This window comes from Rhododendron vialii, chromosome 8a (genome assembly GCF_030253575.1).
Source record: "Rhododendron vialii isolate Sample 1 chromosome 8a, ASM3025357v1".
In the NCBI taxonomy this organism is placed as follows: domain Eukaryota; kingdom Viridiplantae; phylum Streptophyta; class Magnoliopsida; order Ericales; family Ericaceae; genus Rhododendron; species Rhododendron vialii.
The window spans coordinates 5,206,580-5,225,741 of record NC_080564.1 but is presented as its reverse complement, the minus strand read 5'-3'; the positions used below and the strand labels follow the sequence as shown (position 1 = coordinate 5,225,741).

At 37.6% G+C, this 19,162-nt stretch overlaps 2 protein-coding genes across 2 annotated transcripts; one reads left to right on the top strand and one right to left on the bottom strand.

Moving 5' to 3' along the window:
* Positions 1 to 1,103: 1,103 nt before the first annotated feature.
* Positions 1,104 to 3,032, bottom strand: LOC131298492 (UPF0481 protein At3g47200-like). Its single transcript, XM_058323980.1, has 3 exons — positions 2,333 to 3,032; positions 2,222 to 2,290; positions 1,104 to 1,867 (listed from the first exon to the last, which is right to left on the bottom strand). The coding sequence occupies exons 1-3, from the start codon at positions 2,837 to 2,839 to the stop codon at positions 1,250 to 1,252; spliced, it is 1,194 nt and encodes a 397-aa protein (XP_058179963.1). The 5' UTR covers positions 2,840 to 3,032; the 3' UTR covers positions 1,104 to 1,249.
* A 6,149-nt stretch (positions 3,033 to 9,181) lies between these two features.
* Positions 9,182 to 14,492, top strand: LOC131298851 (high affinity nitrate transporter 2.7). Its single transcript, XM_058324343.1, has 3 exons — positions 9,182 to 10,160; positions 10,552 to 10,842; positions 14,083 to 14,492. The coding sequence occupies exons 1-3, from the start codon at positions 9,304 to 9,306 to the stop codon at positions 14,330 to 14,332; spliced, it is 1,398 nt and encodes a 465-aa protein (XP_058180326.1). The 5' UTR covers positions 9,182 to 9,303; the 3' UTR covers positions 14,333 to 14,492.
* The last annotated feature ends 4,670 nt before the right edge of the window (positions 14,493 to 19,162 follow it).

The following is a 19,162-nucleotide window of genomic DNA, read 5'->3' as shown; positions in this document are numbered from 1 at the left end:
TCCTTTAGGATTAGTCCATATAAAGTTTTGCTCCAACTTCAATTGGCATCCCGTAAGTGAGCGGTGGAATTGGTCTTCAAGATTAGTCGAGGTGCACGCACGTAACCAATCCCAAATACTTGAGTTAAAAAATGAAATCAAAATTTTTTTTCTTGCTGATATACTAGAAATTGGAGGCGGGTATGCATTTACTCCACCTCTTTTCGTAAAAATAATTTAGCATTCCTTCCATATATAATGATAGTGTTTCTTGTCCTCTCAAAACTTTAAGGCCGGATCAAAAAGTCACTCATATGGTATAGCTATGATGCCCTAATTCAAATGTAACCCATTTTTAGTCACCTCACCAAAGTCCAAATATTCAACCAAATCTTCCAAACATCAAAATATTATTGGCGTACATAATAAGCTTTTGGAGTAATATTTATACTTAATTACCTTGATGCCCAATGGAAGATTAGCATAATGGAGGATATTGCCAATGCCAAAGATGGAGGGATGTCCATTTGAAACCAACCAGAATTAAGCTCATGATGACCAGGGAAGAACACAATAGTATACAGTAGCATTTTGTGGACAGAAATAGAAATGATAATTGATAGAACAACAATACACACGTAATTATCGGCTTTATTTTTTACAAGCAACTAGCAAGTAATCATGCAGATACATGGTAGAAATTAGCACTCTCTCCTTTCCATAAAGTTACGAAACTATGTGCAATTTTCAAATTAAAAAATAAAATGTATTTACTAAAATAATTTTTTGCACCGTTCAAAATATCTTGTTGAGATATATAAAATAAGATTCATATTGCACAAAAAAATTACTTCATTTGTCCTTTTTTAAGTGTCTACTACAGTTTTGCGTGCAATTTTCAAAGACTTATATCTCTCAATGTATATTATGTTTTATGTTTTTAAAATTATCGTCTTATCGAAACAACTGAGATTTATCAGAACAAGATCTATATTGCATATTTTTAACACTATACGTTAAGAGATATAAACAATTGAAAATGACACGCAAAACCGTAGTAGAAAATTAAAAAGGAACTGAGAGAATATTTTGGTAAGTACATTATTTTTAAGCTGAAAAATTACACGTAATTTTGTATATTACTAACTTTACGGGACGGAGAGAATAGTACACCGTATATATATATATTAAAAAAATGAGGGTGGAGATCTCGGAGTAGATTGCTAATTCCGGTACAGAGAGAAATGGCAATTCTACCCCAAAGGCCCAGTTATTTGCGTGGGTGGTAATATGGATAGAGGGTGTACCAAGTTTGAAGAAAGGAGAGGATGAAAAGGAGAATGGCGGCAAGGATAGACAAATAAGCCAAGGGACTCCAATTAGTACTCTCGTGGTAGGCGTGAACAACATATGCACGGAGCCTATTCTGTGGCTTGCGGCGGTAGTCCAGGATTGGTTCATACACATCATTAAACATTTTCGAAGTAAATGGGTTGAGCATCGGTACCTCCTTAGAGAGTGAGTCAAAGAGTCGGACGATAGCTTCGTCACTTCCGACGCCATTATTTACTATGATGCCTCTGGCTATCAACACGCTGACATCTCTAGGGATTTTTATTAGCTGCCGCATGAAGTAAATAAAGGAAGTCAGTTCACCCCGTAAGTCGCCAACGTGGAGGCTGTCGAAAGCTATCAAGTTTCGAAATATCGATTCCGTCGCATGGTCCACCTCCAAGCGTGGGAGTCTTAGGACCCCGTCATCGGCGTTGAACGAGATTCTCCCCTGCTCTACTGCGATTGACGGTTTCAACCTGATCCCAGCTTCCGTAAGTTCAATTGCTGACCAGAATTGAAATGCTTTGCCAGATGAACCAGTATGGGAGACATATTACTCATCCCAAATTAGGGTCTTTCTATACATGTCCAATACATGCAAGCATTTCCCCATTCTTAAGGGCTGCGGCAGTGACCAAAAGCCCCAGGGACCTAAGACAAGCTCTTGGATGTACTCCTCGCGTGGCTCACCACCCTGCAATTGTTATGATCAAACGTGTGAAGCAATATTTAATTTTAATTTTCTTTTAGAGGTAACCAATCAAGCCAGAAACATTAAAACAGAACACATGATTTTTTTCTAGAGAGAGAGAGAGAGAGAGAGATCATACAAAAATTAACTACAGAAAAACACATTTAGAAAAAAACGAGAAAGAAAATGAATGAGATGATCAATCTGTCTTCTTACGTTTCGCACTTGATCAATCTTTAGGAGAACAAGGATGGGCAGTTGATTTTCAAGGAGGAGCATGTCCCGCTTGATGCCAGCACTTTCCAAGTCTCCAAGAAAATAAACTCAGTTAAGTCCGTAATGAGACTCACGATCTATGAAATGGAGCATGAAGCAGCCATCTAGGACCATTAGCTTCAAGAATCCGCTGGTATCCCCATGCCAACGAGGTTCGAGTGCATTGTAAAAGTCTTTCAAATCTTGCACCACTGGGGCCAGAGCGTTGACATATGATTCCAGAGGCTTCCCTGATCTTTGGAGATAATCGAGGAGCATGGTGTGCTTGCGCTTCTCCATTGGCATCAAATGTTCCTTTCCGTAATGGTAAGGACCAAAGGACACCATTTGAGGCTCGTAGGCTTTGTTGTTTAGGTTTTTCAGGAAAGCCGGCACTTTGTAGATCATGGATCGCTTCTTTGAGAAGCGTTCCCGCAGCGCTGTCGGACCATCATGCAAGAGCCGATCGAGTTCGTTTCTTATGTCTACGACCCACTCCTCATTTGCCCAATTAGTACTACCCTTCTGCACGGGCTCAACTTCATCGACACCACCTGCTGTGATTGAATCTCCCGGCATTTTGCATGCAACACTCACGGATTCACCGATTTATATTTGGCGATTGAGATATATTTTTAATTTGTGCCCTTCTCTTCCTCCTTCTCTCACTTTCCTTCATATGTATATGTATATATTATTGTATGCACCAAACGAATCTGATCAATGACTTATGAGAGACTCATAATCTCCTCTATCTCTCTGAATTAAACCAGAATAACTTTGTCGTCCTTGTGTCTTTTTCCCTTTGTGTTTCCTCAACAACCAAGTAAGGTACTCGAATACCCCAAAACAGGAGGAATCCCAAGTATGCGCAGCTTCTGTCCCGCTTCTTTTCTCTGTTTACGTGCCCAAGTGTCTCAAAACACAACCCCTTTGCTGCCCTTTTATTAAGTTGTCACCTTATAATAATAATAATTTGAACACCACCGTAATAAAATATGCGTTGAAGCCCAAATCCCCTTTAAGCAGAATTACGTACTACTCCACTTATAATAATAGGCTACAACTTTGGGGCCATATTAAAATACAAGTCAAACCCAACCTTTGCATCCTTGGATTAATTAAGTGCCATGCGTAATGGCGTAATGCCCAATCCATTCACCTTCCAATACCAGCTAATTTCTATACCAAATTAATCTCTGATGGCCTTTAACCACGTGCATGGATGCTAGCTTCTGGACTTTATATTTTGACATGTAGTAACCCGGCCGCAAGATTATGGATATTAATTGTTTGTTGTGCACTTTTATCTCCAAATGCTATCCACTTGTTTTTTTTTCTCGGCAAAAAGAGATTTATTAATTAATCTTTGAAAAAAGATACAAAGATTGAAGGGACAATGGCAAGCACAAGCAACCCGAGACCCAAGAGAAAAAGTTGGCAAGAAACCAACAAAAAAGAGACTAAAAGACTAAAAACAACCATACCAACAAAACTCAGCCACCGAGACCAACAACAAAAAACAAACACCAAGAAAAGCAATAGCAGCAAACCAGGCCAACGTGTTTCGACTCTAGAGAAGATTTGTTGGTTTAGACTCTATTAAGTGTGAGAAAAGTTAAAGAAGGAAGGTTTAAACTCTTTGGATTGGCTTGGATCTACATATAAATTGTAATTATATATATTTTTAGTTGTTGTTTGTTTTTGTCGTTTAATAAAGGGTTAAACTTATAAACTACAAAAATATTAAAAATTACTTATAAGACCAGAGAGAATTATTTCTTGTTTTTGTATAATCATCATCAAGAAAAAGAGAGATAGGAGCAATTGTGTCCTTTTCAACTAAAAAATTCCACAAAACAGATATTAAGATGGCCAGAAATCATGACAATGATAATATTTTATTTCCTTGCCGCTGCATAGAGATTTCCCATATTTTTTCCTTGGCTACAAACCTGCAACGCCCTGGACTTTGGAAAGTCCCCGCCAAATTGGGAATCCTTAATTCTCCATCCGTCTCATTTTCGTTGTTTGTGCCGATCTTTAAACGCTTATATCTCTTAATCTATAATATTTTTTATAATTTCGAAAATTTTGTATGATAGACCTAATCGAATACTATCAAATACGATCCATATTACATATTTTTGGATATTCATATTAGAAGATATAAGCGATTGAAAACTGACACGAATATCAAAAAAATGACAAAGAAAATGGGATGGATGAAGTATTTAGACACTGAAATATTGGAAAAATCATGAAAGTACGAAATGTTGGTGATATTTCTCTATTGACCAGAAATTCCACATTAGGATATAGTTTTGGAATTCATACTGCTGTTTATGTGAGTATATATATAGTTACTTCTAATCTAGCTCGTTGATATGATCAGTGACTTGAATCTTGATTTTGTCTACTCATATTTGTTATATACTTTTGGGAAAATGACGGCCAATGACGTGTTTTGATAATTAATACCCCCGGCAAGGACATTTTCAACATTAACAAATGTTCTTAGTTTGTCCTTGACGGGTATTAATTATCAAAACGCGTTCTGAGCCATCATGTTCCCTATACTTTTTTGTGAGTAAAAAGATCATCCCAGTTATGATCTCCCGGCCCATTAGTTCAAATCCAGTTAGGTATGGAATATTTCTACAATGTGAAATTTAAAATCTCCAAAATGTAGCAACTTTTAAGACCACACAAGAGCCTCATATAGAATTTTGTCGTCCTTTTACTCGAGATTGGTCATTGTAGAATGTCTAAATAGTTTATGATGAGATCAAGTCATGCAGGTAGAGTGCCTTTATCGTATAAAATTTTTGCTTGTAAGATTCACATTAGGTAGATATACGTACGTACGATAATGAAATTGAAGTAAAATATAGTGCATAAAAGGGATTGATGCCGGCCATCACATGTATCAGGATACAATAAATCTTGATCAATCAAGATTTCATGTGAATACTACACCAAATAAAAACGCATTCAAGTGATCAATGCCTTGTTCGGATTCAAATTTGAGTTTTTTTGGCTTTGATTTTTGGATTAATAAATGGAGAGAGAAATTATGGTAATAATTGAAGATATGGGTAATGAGTGGAGAGAGATATAAAAAGAAATAAGAATAATGATTAGAGATAAGAGTAATGAGCGGAGAGAGAAGAAATTAGAATAATAATTGAGAGTAAAGATAATGAATGTTTTTTGAGTTTGAAATTTTTTTTTTTTCAAACTAAGGCACAAGAAACCCTAAATGGGCCAAAACTAGATGGTTTCGTCGCAAAGTGTCTCTTAAATGGGTCAAAAACTGGATGATTCCGTCGCAAAGTGGATCTCAATCACTGTCCAATTGCAAAAGATCTTCTCAACAACCTTGTCAGTTTAACTTTAGCAAATTAGGCTTCTAGTATATGGACATAGGTACATTAGGGTCCATGTGCAATCGGGTCCATATAAAACCATCACCAGGAGAGCCACATAGCAGCCTGGCAAACTACCCCACCTTGCAACAAAAAACAGGACGATAGAGATGTTGCATGTGTGTCTCTTTGCTTCTATTATAGAGTGGGCTTTGGTCTATTTTTGGTGGTCAGGGTCGGGTTAGCTGACGCGCACCTTAACTAATCTCCTCACTGTTCTGCTCAAAGGGTAGTTCATCGATCCACGACAGGGCTAGGGTATTCGCAAAAAATTACCTTCTTGCTGCCGTAGTACTTCTCGAACGCTGATCACCTGTGTGGAGAGAGCAAACCCACCGACCAACCAAACTAACCTTCGGCTGGCTTTGATCTATTCCCATTGCTGGCTAGTGAGCCAAAATGCATATGTGGTGTGTGTGGCACATTATGACCTAAGAGACAAAAATGTCGTTTTAGCATGAGGAAATCATGTCTTGGACGCAAAATGGTTGGAACAGAGACAATTAACCGAAAAATGGAAAAAAAATTACATATTGTCTCAGTTGTGAATTATTTTTTCCCAAAATAGAGTAACCCAATGCATCTAGAGACTTTTGTTCATCGTAAATATAGTAGCTAGAGTAGTTTTATTAACTTCCTATCGGCTAATCCATGTTCCTTTGGCGTTTTAAAGCTAACTTGGCTTATGCTTTGTTTGGATTAGAGTTTGAAATTTTTTTTTAAAAATAGTAGGAAATAATAAGTGGAGAGAAATAGAGAGAGAAATATTGGAAGTAAGAGAAATTTAAAGAGAATTTTAGAATTTTTTAAAAAATTCTTTTTGAATTGTGAAGAGAACAAGGCATTAGTTTTCCTAAAAAAATCAACTCGGTTTTTCTTTTGTCTTTATTCAATTCTTTTTTGCGTCCGCTAATTTTTGTTAAACTTTTATAGATTATCGGTTCGTTTCAACAAAAAAGTAAAAAAAATTAGAACGGAAACCCAAATTCTTTTGAAGAAAGTTTCTCCTTTTTGTTACTCCATTAATCAAAAGTGAAAAGATGAAGTACACCTTAATATGCAGATAATATATATATATATATATATATATATATATATATATATATATATAGAGAGAGAGAGAGAGAGAGAGAGAGAGAGAGAGAGAGAGTACACCTTAACACGTACTGGGGGCTCATTAATTCCGAAACTCTACACAAATTGATTTTAATTAGTTTTAAAATACATAGAGTATACCGAATTGTTATATATTCTGGAGATAAACACAAAAAAGAAGCCTCGAATATAGACGTCAGGATTGTTATTTGATTATCTATCTATGACCCCTAACAAACGGGTTTTTTCTCTGTTTTGTTCTTTTTTTTTTGTTTTGTTGTATTTTCTTTTATTATTGTAATTGTAATCTTTTCTTTTTAATATAAATGGGATAATCTTGTTCGTCAAGAGGGTGGGTATGTTAAATGTGGAATCCAAGGGTGGAGGTGTGTAGGGGCCGGGGGCAGCTCCCCCGCCCCGACTCCCTAAGTGTCTGAGTTTTAAATTTTTTATTTTATATGTACTTGCTTTTAAATATTATTGATAATTATTCGTGTATAGTTACTTATAATCTTAATAATTTCGCTTCGACTTGATAAAAAACTGATTATTTTACATTCTCATTTCTGAATTTCTTTCATAAATAAATAAAAGCATGTGACAGTTGAAATAACTTAAAGAATCAATTCAATGTATAAACGTAATGAACTGAAAAGTAAAAATCTTATGATAATATAATTATATGTTCCGATAAAAAATACATGTCTATTAAGCCGACCCTTGATAACAACATTCTAGCTCCGCCACCGTAAAAATCTAAGCAAAAAAGGTATGCCACTGTCACCCAACTACCCTTTGTCTCAAAGAATGATTGATTAGGATTATGAATTAGAAGATGAACTATAAAGTGAGCGTCATAACCCAAAAGGTTGGCATGATGATCAAAGTTTGGGACGAGTTTGCTTCTTTCTAAGTATGAGGATCGGAATCACTCAAGTGTTATCAACTCTTGTGAGATTAGTTTATGCCGAGCTTGCACTCAACTTTAAATGCCCCAAACTAATCGATCAATCGGTGCTCAAATATATTTTAATCGAAGCACGCGTAAATTGACATAAAATAATACTTGAGTTATATAATAAATATAACGTATAACTTTATATTAGAAGTACTGCTCATGCGATGGAATATCTGGTTCAATCATGTCTCATGATTAATTTCCAATAATGTTATTCTACTATGAAGTGATACTCCAACATGAATTAGTATCCTGCTTGTACTAGTATATCGTTAGAAGTGTTCGATATCATTTGAAATTATATACCTTAATTTCCTCAAATCGATCTGTTGAGGAATGGCTCAACCCCTCCGGGGCGAGGGCCTCTTTTCCTCTTAAAAGTCCTCCGATTATATCTTCCAAATCGTCAACACTAATAATCCATTCTTCTCCCCCCAAAATTAACCACATGAGAAATTAGAGCCCACATATCATACTGTAGATGTACCTGAAAACCTGAGACCAAACAATTAATACACTAATTTACATAGCACACCCACACATATACAAAGGTTTTGGGTTTGAGATTTGTATGTATTTATTGGTATAGTTCATCCGTTTTTGTTGAATGCGAGATTTGGTGATTTCTTTCTCTTTATTTGGTTTCTTTCTCGAGGAGACTTGTGTTGGATCAATTGGAGGATGGTGTTGTGCAGTAATGTGCGCAGCACCATGTTGCGCACTTTTAAGCAATCGGATCGTGCATCCGACTGTTTAAATCTTATCTCGGTAATAAACGACTCTCGATCATTGATTGCCAAGATGAGATTCGAGCCGTCGGATGCACGATCTGACAGTTTGGAGGGCCGCAGCATGGTGCTGTGGCACCAACCCGAAATCCGTGTTGGACTACGTATGGGTCCAATAGACGAAAAGAACTAGATCCCAAAATACTAATGGGGGGGAGCATAATGAGTCTTGATTGTGGTGAAAACCTAGTCCAGACTCACATCCCCACGATCATCGGTTCTACTATTTGGTTGAAATTGGAACTATTCCAAAGTGTCCAAACTTCAAGCAGTCGTCTCCTTGTTTTTTCTTCCAAATGCATGTCAAGAATGTCAGTTAAGTTAATTAAGTAATGACAACGAATTTCGTTGATATTCTGTCGGCACAAATTCAAAAACTCCCAGCAATTAATACGCAATCAACTGGGACCAAGTTCTGGTCTAGTTTCAAACCTCCGAGTCCTCTTTTGTGCCCTTGTGGGCTCACCCTGGTCCACAACCGTGATAAGAATATTTGTGTAAAAGTTATTTTTTTATTTTTTTTTATTTTTTTCGTTGAGACGAAAAAAAATTAAATAAAAACTTGTTAATCGGTGAAAACGCTCCTAAATATTAAATTACAGTCGTGTACGTGTGACAACATATGGGTTGGAGACGAGTGGAGAAATAAAATTGCTCATCCTGATATTCAAAGCATGCAACAGAGATAAACAAAACATTTTTCCAACTCATGTGCTAATACACACTCTCTCTCTCTCTAAATACCGCCGCCGCCGCTTCTGCACTGCATCCACCATGGAAGAACCACCACCACCCAAACCCACACTCCACTTCTCTCTCCCGGTCGATGCCGACCACAAAGCCACCGAATTCCGCCTCTTCTCCCTCTCCTCTCCCCACATGCTCGCCTTCCACCTCTCCTGGCTCTCTCTCTTCTCCAACTTCTTCTCCACCTTCTCCATCCCCCCTCTCATCTCATTCATCCGCTCCGACCTCCAACTCTCCTCCACCGACATTGGCCGCGCCGGCATCGCCTCCTTCACCGGCTCCATCTTCGCCCGCCTCGCCATGGGCACCGCCTGCGACCTCTTCGGCCCCCGCATCGCCTCCTCCACCCTCTCCTTCCTCACCGCCCCCGTCGTCCTCTCCGTCTCCTTAATCCAATCCCCCCCTTCCTTCATCCTCGTCCGCTTTCTCATCGGCTTCTGCCTGGCCAACTTCGTCGCCAACCAGTTCTGGATGTCCTCCATGTTCTCCCCCAACGTCGTCGGCCTAGCTAACGGCTTCGCCGCTGGCTGGGCCAATGTGGGATCCGGCGTGACCCAACTGCTCATGCCCCTCATCGTCACTCTCCTAACCGACTATTTCCAAATCCCGACGTCAACTGCCTGGCGCGCCGCCTTCGTGGTCCCCGCGGTGTTCCAGTCCGTAACTGCCCTTCTGTTACTGATCTACGGCCAGGATCTCCCCGATGGAAACTACAGCAGTAAAAAGAACTCGCCTAAAACTTGCGGCAGCGGTAATAACTTTTTCACCGTGTTGTTTAGGGGGCTTAGGAATTACCGGGGGTGGATACTGGGGTTGACGTACGGGTACTGCTTCGGAGTCGAATTGACCACGGATAACATAATTGCGGAGTACTTTTACGACAGGTTATTTCTCTTCCGTTGTGATGCCGTTTTTTTCCTCAGAGGTGCGATGTTCACCGCATGAGTCCGTCACTTGGTCCACGAACCGCACGCCTATGTGAGGCCCACCCTGGGCCCGTAACTTTTTCTCTTACGAATTCAGAAAACATACCTACCGATATGCGATTGAGCTGATTTTTACAACGCTTCATAAAAAAAAAATTTAAAATTTCTGGATTTTTTAGAATTTTTTTTGGAATCAGAGTGGGTCCCACGTAAGCATGCGGTGGACTCGTGGTGCAGTGAGTGTGTAGACTTAATGTTTTTTCCTTTGTGTAGACTTAATGTTTTTTCCTTCCTTTTAATAATTGTATCCGTTACAAGTGATTGATAAAAATTTCTTTCTTTACGACAGGTTCGGGGTGGATGTGGACGTGGCGGGGGCGATAGCGGCGAGTTTCGGGCTGGCGAATGTCGTGTCGAGGCCGGCGGGAGGGGTGGTGTCGGACGAGATGGGGCGGAGGTTTGGGATGAGGGGGAGGCTGTGGAGCCTCTGGGTGGTGCAGACGGTGGCGGGCTTGCTCTGTGTTTTGCTTGGGAGGGTTGACTCGCTGTGGGGTTCTGTCGTTGTTATGTGCTGCTTCTCGGTGTTCGTTCAGGCGGCTTCCGGGCTTACGTTTGGAGTGGTGCCTTTTGTTTCCAAAAGGTATGTTCCTAACTTCCTACTTAATTAAAGACAAACTCAACTTTTGCTTCTTCTTTTTTTAACCCTTTTTTCCTTTTTAGATTTTTATATGAAAATTAATAAATAGTGAAAAAAATTATTATGGTCAGTGAAATAGGAGTATGAAAATACTAAAGTTAAGTCAAGACTCTGCAAATTCAGTCTTAGCACACTTCACAAAATGAACTTTATGAAATATTCATCTGTCCAACCATTATAGTCTGTTACAGAAAGTCTTTTAATTCTTGAATAAAAGATTAATTACTTTTTTGTGCAAAAAATTTTCAACTTTTACACCAGTTTAAAAATCTAATTTAAACTGATTTTGCACAATTTTAGTTTTTGATATCCAAAAAAAAAAGAGCGCGAATTTTTACAATACAACAAAAGTTTAGACAATTACTTACCTTTTCTTTATGGAAAATTCTAAAATCAGCTCAGGTGTGTGAATGTGTATTAAAGAGTATAAATAAATAAACAAAAATTCATATTTTTCTTACCTTTTAGTGTACTTATCGTCAGCTCAGTGAACTGATAATAGCAAGACCGTTTCTTTATTGGAAAACAAAGTACACAAGAAAGGGGGCAAAAACTAGAGAGTCTGTTTGTATAGAGATATTAAGGACTATTCTTCTCCTTAATTGGATTCTTAATGAGAGAACAAAAGAGAGATGAAAAACATAATTAATTAGTTTTATATGTTTTCTTGGATCTTAGTTCTTTTACTAGCATTATTTTAATGGTTGACAAATCACGTATAAACGGACAACAAACGTGTCCAAATGACTGATCCGTACGTTGGAGACAACAAAATTGATGTTGAATAAATAGCTAACAAATTACAGTAAATAACATTTGTCTAACTTGTTTGATGATGCTACCTCGTTTACCTAACTTGTTGGATATTTTATAAGGGAAAGACTCCAATCTATAGAGATCTATTGTCCCAAACTCCAGAAATTTTTGGGTGCCGAGCGGGTACTACGTAGTGGTATTCATCTGCAATTTCAGCCATCTAAACGTGTTTTGGACAGTTTAGATTTATTCTTTCTTTCTCTCCTCATTTGATCACTCTCTTTTCTTTTTCTATCTCTAAAATTCGGACCATCAAAAATAAGTTTGAACGGCTAGGACCGCCGACGGGATACCACGTGTGTGGTACCCGTCTGGCACCCAAAAACTTCTCCCCAATCCCTCTTCTCGGTGCCGGCCAGATTTTCTTTTTTGGATAACTTGCGGAGCCAGATAAAAAATATGTCGGGTGAAAATCTATTCTTCACAGTGGTAATTCTTTAATATTTCTTGAATCAAATATCAAAATACCGGCAAAAACATTTGTTTCAGAAAAAAAAATTCCTACGCATCCGGGTTGCTTGACCCACTTTTCAACATCTGATCCCCCGCCTTTGCTTTCCCCTAAAGAGATTAAAATTGCATGGTAGAGAAATGATTTTGTCCCTTTTTCAGGGAAAAAAATCATGATTTTGTCTATCTTAAGAGTGTGTTATCTTGATGATCGAAATTGTTCACTTTTAAACTTCGTTGAAAAAGACAGTCATGCCAAAATCATGTCGATTGAAGATTGTTTGATATGTCTTCGAAAAAAACATACACTATATTTTATAGAAATCCGCACTAGTATATATCTAAATATAAAATCAAACAACATTTGTTAAAACATGATTTGCGCAGTGTCTGATGTTTTTAACAAGATTTAAAAGATGAACGTTCGTAATCACTAAAGTAGATTTTAAAAAGACCCGCAAGCGAACCAAACCAGACCGCGAACCCTATTACGAGACCGGGGAGGAATCAAATCCTTGAAGACAAACACATGGAGCCCGCGGAGTTTTTATTTTCAAGGATGATGATAAATTTCAAAGATGCAAAAATTCCACACGTGTCTTTAGATATTTCCGAGGTTGATCTCAAAATGTGAAGATATTTAACTTTGAGATGCTCCTATATTGATTGAGATGGTCTCAGTCTCTCAGACCACATACCCATGACCGACGCTACACGTACAGTTACAAGTGGGGATTAATCCACATTAACTTTAAAATGTCACTTGAAAAATACTGATTCCTACTTCTACTTTTACTATTTGACCTTATCTTAAAATTCAGATTTCTATTTTCCGATTCGTCTCTACAAGATGAATAATAATCTACAAAAGTTTGATGCAAAACTAACAAATACAATATATATATATATATATATATATATATATATATATTTCGATAATGCAAATTAAACTCAAAAAGCCGAAAAAGCTCTTAGAGGAACAATGACACGGGGGAGTTGTTGTCCCTTTAAAGGGCAGCAGCCTGTTGTTCCGGCCGAGTGGGACTCGATCCGGTCTCTTTTCGATGATCGAAAATGTTCACTTTGTAGAGCTCATCGAATAGAATAAGTGTACCAAAAATTAGCTTGATCGAATATCATTAAGTGTCTTATCGGAACATTTTTATCATGAAAAGAATGGATCCGAAACACTGGATCAAATCCACTGGAACCCATTATTGACAAGTTATATGTGTTTCGATATTCAAACACTTATGATATCCGATCGAGTTAATTTTTGGTACACTTGTTCTACTTGACAAACTCTACGAAGTGAACGTTACCGATCATTGGAGCGAGACCAGAGCGAGCCTCGATCGACCGAGACAACAGGCGACTACCCCTTAAAGGGACAGCAGCTCCCTGCCTCCGAGGAATAGGGCCAGAATTGCTATCAACAACTTTAACTACCAACTCTTTTGGGGTCATTTCACGTTAAGCTTTCCTATGTCTTCAAATGCCCAACTAATACTAGATGGTGGGATTAGTCCCACAGAATTAGTCGAGGAGAGCATAATTTTGGCCTAAGCAACTGGTTATCCAAAATATAATATTGACTTTGTTCACTTACAAGTTTTGAAAAAAAAAAATTTACTCTATGCACAATGCTCAATAACCATCCAAAATATAATATTGTCTTTGTTCACTTACAAGTTTTGAAAAAAAAAATTACTTTGTTCACTTACAAGTTTTGAAAAAAAAAATTACTCTATGCACAATGCTCAATAACCATCCAAAATATAATATTGAAATTTACTCCATGCACGATGCTCAATAACCAAACAAAGTGACTGTACTCTTCAACTAGTTGCTGTGTTTTATTTATGACGTTTTTTTATTTTTAAAATTTCATCAGATTTTTTTTCATTTTTTTTACAGGTCAATGGGAGTGATATCAGGAATGACAGGGAGTGGTGGGACTGTAGGAGCAGTGGTGACCCAACTTCTCTTGTTTTCAGGGTCCAACCAATTCTCAACCCCAACCGGCATTTCACTCATGGGCCTGATGATGATTGTCTCTACTCTCTCGCTGGGCCTCATCTATTTCCCAAAATGGGGTGGCATGTTCTGCGGCCCATCTCTTGAGCCCAACTCCCAAGATGAAGAAGATTACTTTTTGCTTGAATAATTAAGCCTGTGATAGATATAAGAAATTGATTTTCGCGCTTTACTTTTTACTGATGGCGCTCCAATTTTAACGTGAAGTTACTAGAAACTTCATGAACAAAGTGTGCTTCGTTCGCTCCGATATAAGGAATAACGCCCCAAGCGTAGGGCTTAATACGTCAGTTGAAGCATAATAATCCGGAAGACCGAGATCGTACCCAAGGGAAAAATTAATACGGCTTTGCTGGATTTGTAGATGCAAGTAAGGGCTTTTGGCTTTTAGGCAGCCAACTGAGTTTTATGTTTGTAGTGGAAAGTAAATGGAGCTAAATTGAAAAGCGAATAAACTAAGATAAAAAGCAGGTTAGGTCTAGGAATTACTAACACTCACGACTCAAGTTAAGCTACATTTTTCACCTAATTACGCAGTTCAGGGTACACAATTAAGGTCCCCAAATCGAAAAATAAGATGGTTCGATTACCAAGCTAGCTCTAGAATTTATTTAGCAAATGCCTCGGGCGACAGAGCTCCAAGCATCATGTGTGGTAAGTAGGCGAAACTCTTACCTACACATGATCAAGAAGATTAATACCTTAGCGATTTGACAAATAAACCCGAACCCCACATCGATTCTCGAACCAAAGGTTTAAACTGTATGGTGAAGAACGCAATTCTACTTAAGCCATGAGGTGCTAATCACCCCATGACCTAACCTTGGAAAACTACTCACACATATCTATTGAGATAGGAGCAAGTAAAAATCTACTTAGCATTATTGAATTAACAACACTAGAAGAAAATTAGATTAAACGATAGATCGAGTAATTTGCTACAACTTTAATAAAGACGACAATATCAAAAACTATCTAACTAAGACAGAAAAATAAAGATTCAAAACTGGAAAATTGAAGAACATTCAAGAATAATTCAAAATCTAGATCTCAATCTAAAAATAATGTAATCAAATCTATTCTACTTGTTTGTACAATGACATCATGGGCTTTTATACTCCAAGGGTCGCGCACAGAATATTCTTAAAAGATGCTCTGAAAATCTGCTCTAAGTCCCTCGGTATCGATAGCAAAGGCCTTACGTTGCTGTGCTAAGAGCTTCGGTACCGATAGAAGGAATTACTTGGTATCGGTACCGAGTTGCTTATCTGATGTCGCTGGAAGGGGTCTCGGTACCGATAGGAGGAATTACTTGGTATTGGTACCGAGCTGCTTATCTCCAGCACTTGGCTTTTGGTCCTTGCCTTGGCCTTTCGTGCCGTCGGGTCCTCTTCGGGTCTTTCTAGCCTAAGCTTTGGGACTTCATTATCCTGATCTTAATCATCTTTGCACTTCGAATAATCTTGACAAGCTTTGACTTTCAACAATCCTGCTCTGCATGATTTTTTCTACAAAACTAAACTAAACTACCTTTCACGCAAAAGCAATTAAAAACCACTAAATTAACGGAAGAAACAATTAAAACTAGCCAACTAGCGCACCCTTAATGTCATTGTCGGGTGCTTATCAAAGTGGAGCGCCATCAATAAAAAATGGAGCGCGAATATCATTTTCCAAGATACATAGTACAGTTGGGTAGGTCAGTGTCAGTCAATCATTTCTTGTTATGCTGTCTTAGGCGAGCCGTCTTAGCCGCGAGATCAAAACAAGAATCGAATGTAAGTTGGAGGAAGAGGTCGGGAACAATACTTTAAACGGAGAGTGACAAGAAGGAAAAACCTTATTGATTAGGGTTTTCAATCAAGTCATAAGAGATAAGTATAATTCAAAAATAAATAAGAAATATAAGCAAGGGCTACCAAATATGATTGAAATTTCCCCTCTTTTGCAACAAGTTTTGCTTGAGTACTTGCTGCTCTCTAACTAATTGTCTACCCTTTTCGAACGTGATTTCTATGGCCCTCTCAAACACAATGGTATGACTCCAACAAAGCCGCTGCTTAAAGTGCTTCCGTAGTCACGAGAACATGATCATGACAGGTTGATCGAGACTTCCATTCCGAATTGGGTGAGATGACAGGGTTGGTCCATGGATATCTTTTCTTTCCTTTTGCCGCATTTTCACTCAAAGAGTTGAAAGCTTGGAGTGGTGGCCCAAGATGGCATTTTTGGGAAGCCCGTTTCCACTGCGCTTACGGCCCGTCTAGCCTACCAGAGAAGGCCTTTCGTTTTCCCTTACGGCCCGTCTAGCCTACCAGAGAAGGCCTTTCGTTTTCCCTCCGTTGTCGGCCCTTGCCAGACTCAAAAGCTAAATAACTTGGGAGCTTGAAGAGTGAATACCACTTTCAAGTAATTGTCATTTACTTCTTTTCCGAACAAGAAGACGAGGAACCCTTCCAAAATCTTCGTTGATAATTAGAATAGATTCATAGATCGTCAGGAGCAGTGGCGGATCCAGAAATATGACACAGAGGGAGCACTAATTCATATACTATACTGCACTAATTCATCGTAACTTAGAATTTTTTTTTTCCATAGGCAAACATAAGAGAATAATACTATACGTATACTTTAACCGGTATCCATTTCATGTAAAAGGTTTACAATGTTTATAAAAATACGCACAACAGTTGAATATTTATTCGTCAAGTTCTTCACCTTTTATAATTGACCCCTAATTTGGATATCAAAAACCTTAAAGCACATAATTAAACGCTCTAATGACTAACTAAAGAAATCCTAATTATAACATATAATCGGCATATTCAACTCACATTAACGAAAGAGTTCCCTTAAGAATTTTAAAATATTAAGGGGTAGTGTTATTTTTCAGGGATTAAATAGAAGTTATATTATGTAACTGGTGTAAAACTGATGATTGTTCAAAGGCCAGGGGGTCACGTGCCCACCCTGGCCTTTATGTAAATCTGACCCTGGTCAGGAGTTGTAATTGTGATTAAAATATCGAATAACATCTTCATATTTGCTCTTTCGAGGCAGCTATGAATTTTCGTATGCAATTCTAAAAAGTCTATTGAGACTGCTCTACGAATTGATATGGAGAGCAAGCTAAATTTGGCCTACGTTCTTACTAGATGCTAGCTAGTGAAACGGCATCACGCAATCAAAGAAGCACCAGCACAAGCAAAGGTTCAAGTGAAGTGTAAGTATCAAATTGTAGGTGGAGGTTGTTTTTTTTTTTTTTTTTTAAATTTTATTATAAAGGATTTGGACCTTTTTACCTTCAATTTGAAGAAGATTTGAGCTGTGTTGATTATCCAAAATCACAGACCCTAACTTCATGCTTCGTTCCATGGCATGGCATATGAAATAAAACTTAAATCCAAAGCACATTACTTGTTAGTGATGAAGATGCCATAATCTTAGGTGTGATAGTAAGCTGCTGCTACAAGATTGTGATCAAAGACGTCATAATCCCAAGTGTGATGGTAAGCTGCTGCTACGAGACCGATCAAATCAACGAGCTAAAAAACCACAAACTTGGAAAATAACCATCTATCCCGGTGTGTCTGGAATGTGTGTTTAAGTGAGCCAAACACGTATATTTAGGATGAGAGTAGGATCTCTTCTTGCGTCTAAGGAATTTGCCCAACCTATTATGATCGAATCCAAATTAATTAACAAAATAGCATCCTACCCACACTTAAACAAAACATTATTAGGTGGTCCTGGACACTAACCGCAACACTTTGTATAATGAAAAAAAATAAATAAATTTTAACCAATAAATAAATAACCTTTCATTCAGTTTTTAATCTACTACTAGAAGAGCCTCGCCGGGATCACTTGCCTCACTGTAATCTTTTATTTTTCTTTTTGAAGTTTTAGGTAGCTTTTGGTTTTTATGCAATTCAATTTCTCGCAAAAATACCCACATACTTAAGGATGTTTTGTTCACTCACTTAAAGTGGTGATCATTTTACTTTATTTGACATTCTTATCAGGTCTCAATTCAATTATCAAAACAATTTTAAGCCTTAAACTCTTGTTCGTCCTCAAAATGTTAAATGCAAGCCACCACCACATCACCAAAATTAGTTATGTGTCAAAGGGTCCTTGTCGGAGTTTGACTCCTGCCGAAGTTTTTGTTTCATAACACCATCCTCGATGTAGTATATTTTTTCTTTACCACCGCATATATCTAAATATAGTTGTAAAGGATATTAAGGCACCGCGTGATCACTTTGCCGAGCAACACCCAAAAAAAATTTCGAGCTTGGCAAAACACATACTACAGTGTATAATTTTTGTTTTGTCAGTTGCTTTTTCTTTTTTTCCCCTTGCGTCAAAGGTCAAAGGAGTACAAGGTGGGTTTTTTTTTTTTTTTGTTTACGCTCATTGAGGATATTCTCCTACTAAATTATCAAGTCAACGAAATTATCAAGTCTGATGCAACCTTCCACCAGTATTTTTTAGTTGGTTAATGATTGCGATGTACACTTAAAAAATTACCTAACTACTTATAATAATTATATTAGGTGAGTTTGTTTCTTAGCCCCGTTCCAGAACATCTTCTTAAAAAATAAGTACTTATTTCACATTTTCAAATTCAAAAATAACGTAAATAAAAAATAATTTTTCAATTTTTTTTTGCACCGTATTAAAAATCTCAATGAGATCTATCAAACAAGATCCATAGTAATAGGAGAATTATTTACGTAAGCACATGATTTTTGAGCTTGAAATTGCCTTTTTAAAAAATAAGTACTTATTTATCGTTCCGGAACGGGGCCTAAAAAGTCGCACAAATATTGCTTATTCTAATCAAGTTATGCAGAATAAAATAAGAATAGTTCAAAAATATTATGTAGAGTAAAATAAGAATAGTTTTTTTCTAAGTGAGTATGAGAAAACAAATAAGTATTTGTCATCTATGATA

Excerpts from the sequence above, each read along its gene's own strand:
- LOC131298492 (XM_058323980.1), bottom strand. The coding sequence starts at position 2,839 with ATGCCGGGAGATTCAATCACAGCAGGTGGTGTCGATGAAGTTGAGCCC. Across the intron at positions 2,291-2,332 it reads AGTCTCATTACGGACTTAAC|CGGGACATGCTCCTCCTTGA; the intron begins TGAGTTTATTTT and ends GCTGGCATCAAG. Across the intron at positions 1,868-2,221 it reads AGATTGATCAAGTGCGAAAC|TATGTCTCCCATACTGGTTC; the intron begins GTAAGAAGACAG and ends TGGGATGAGTAA.
- LOC131298851 (XM_058324343.1), top strand. The coding sequence starts at position 9,304 with ATGGAAGAACCACCACCACCCAAACCCACACTCCACTTCTCTCTCCCG. Across the intron at positions 10,161-10,551 it reads GCGGAGTACTTTTACGACAG|GTTCGGGGTGGATGTGGACG; the intron begins GTTATTTCTCTT and ends TCTTTACGACAG. Across the intron at positions 10,843-14,082 it reads GTGCCTTTTGTTTCCAAAAG|GTCAATGGGAGTGATATCAG; the intron begins GTATGTTCCTAA and ends TTTTTTTTACAG.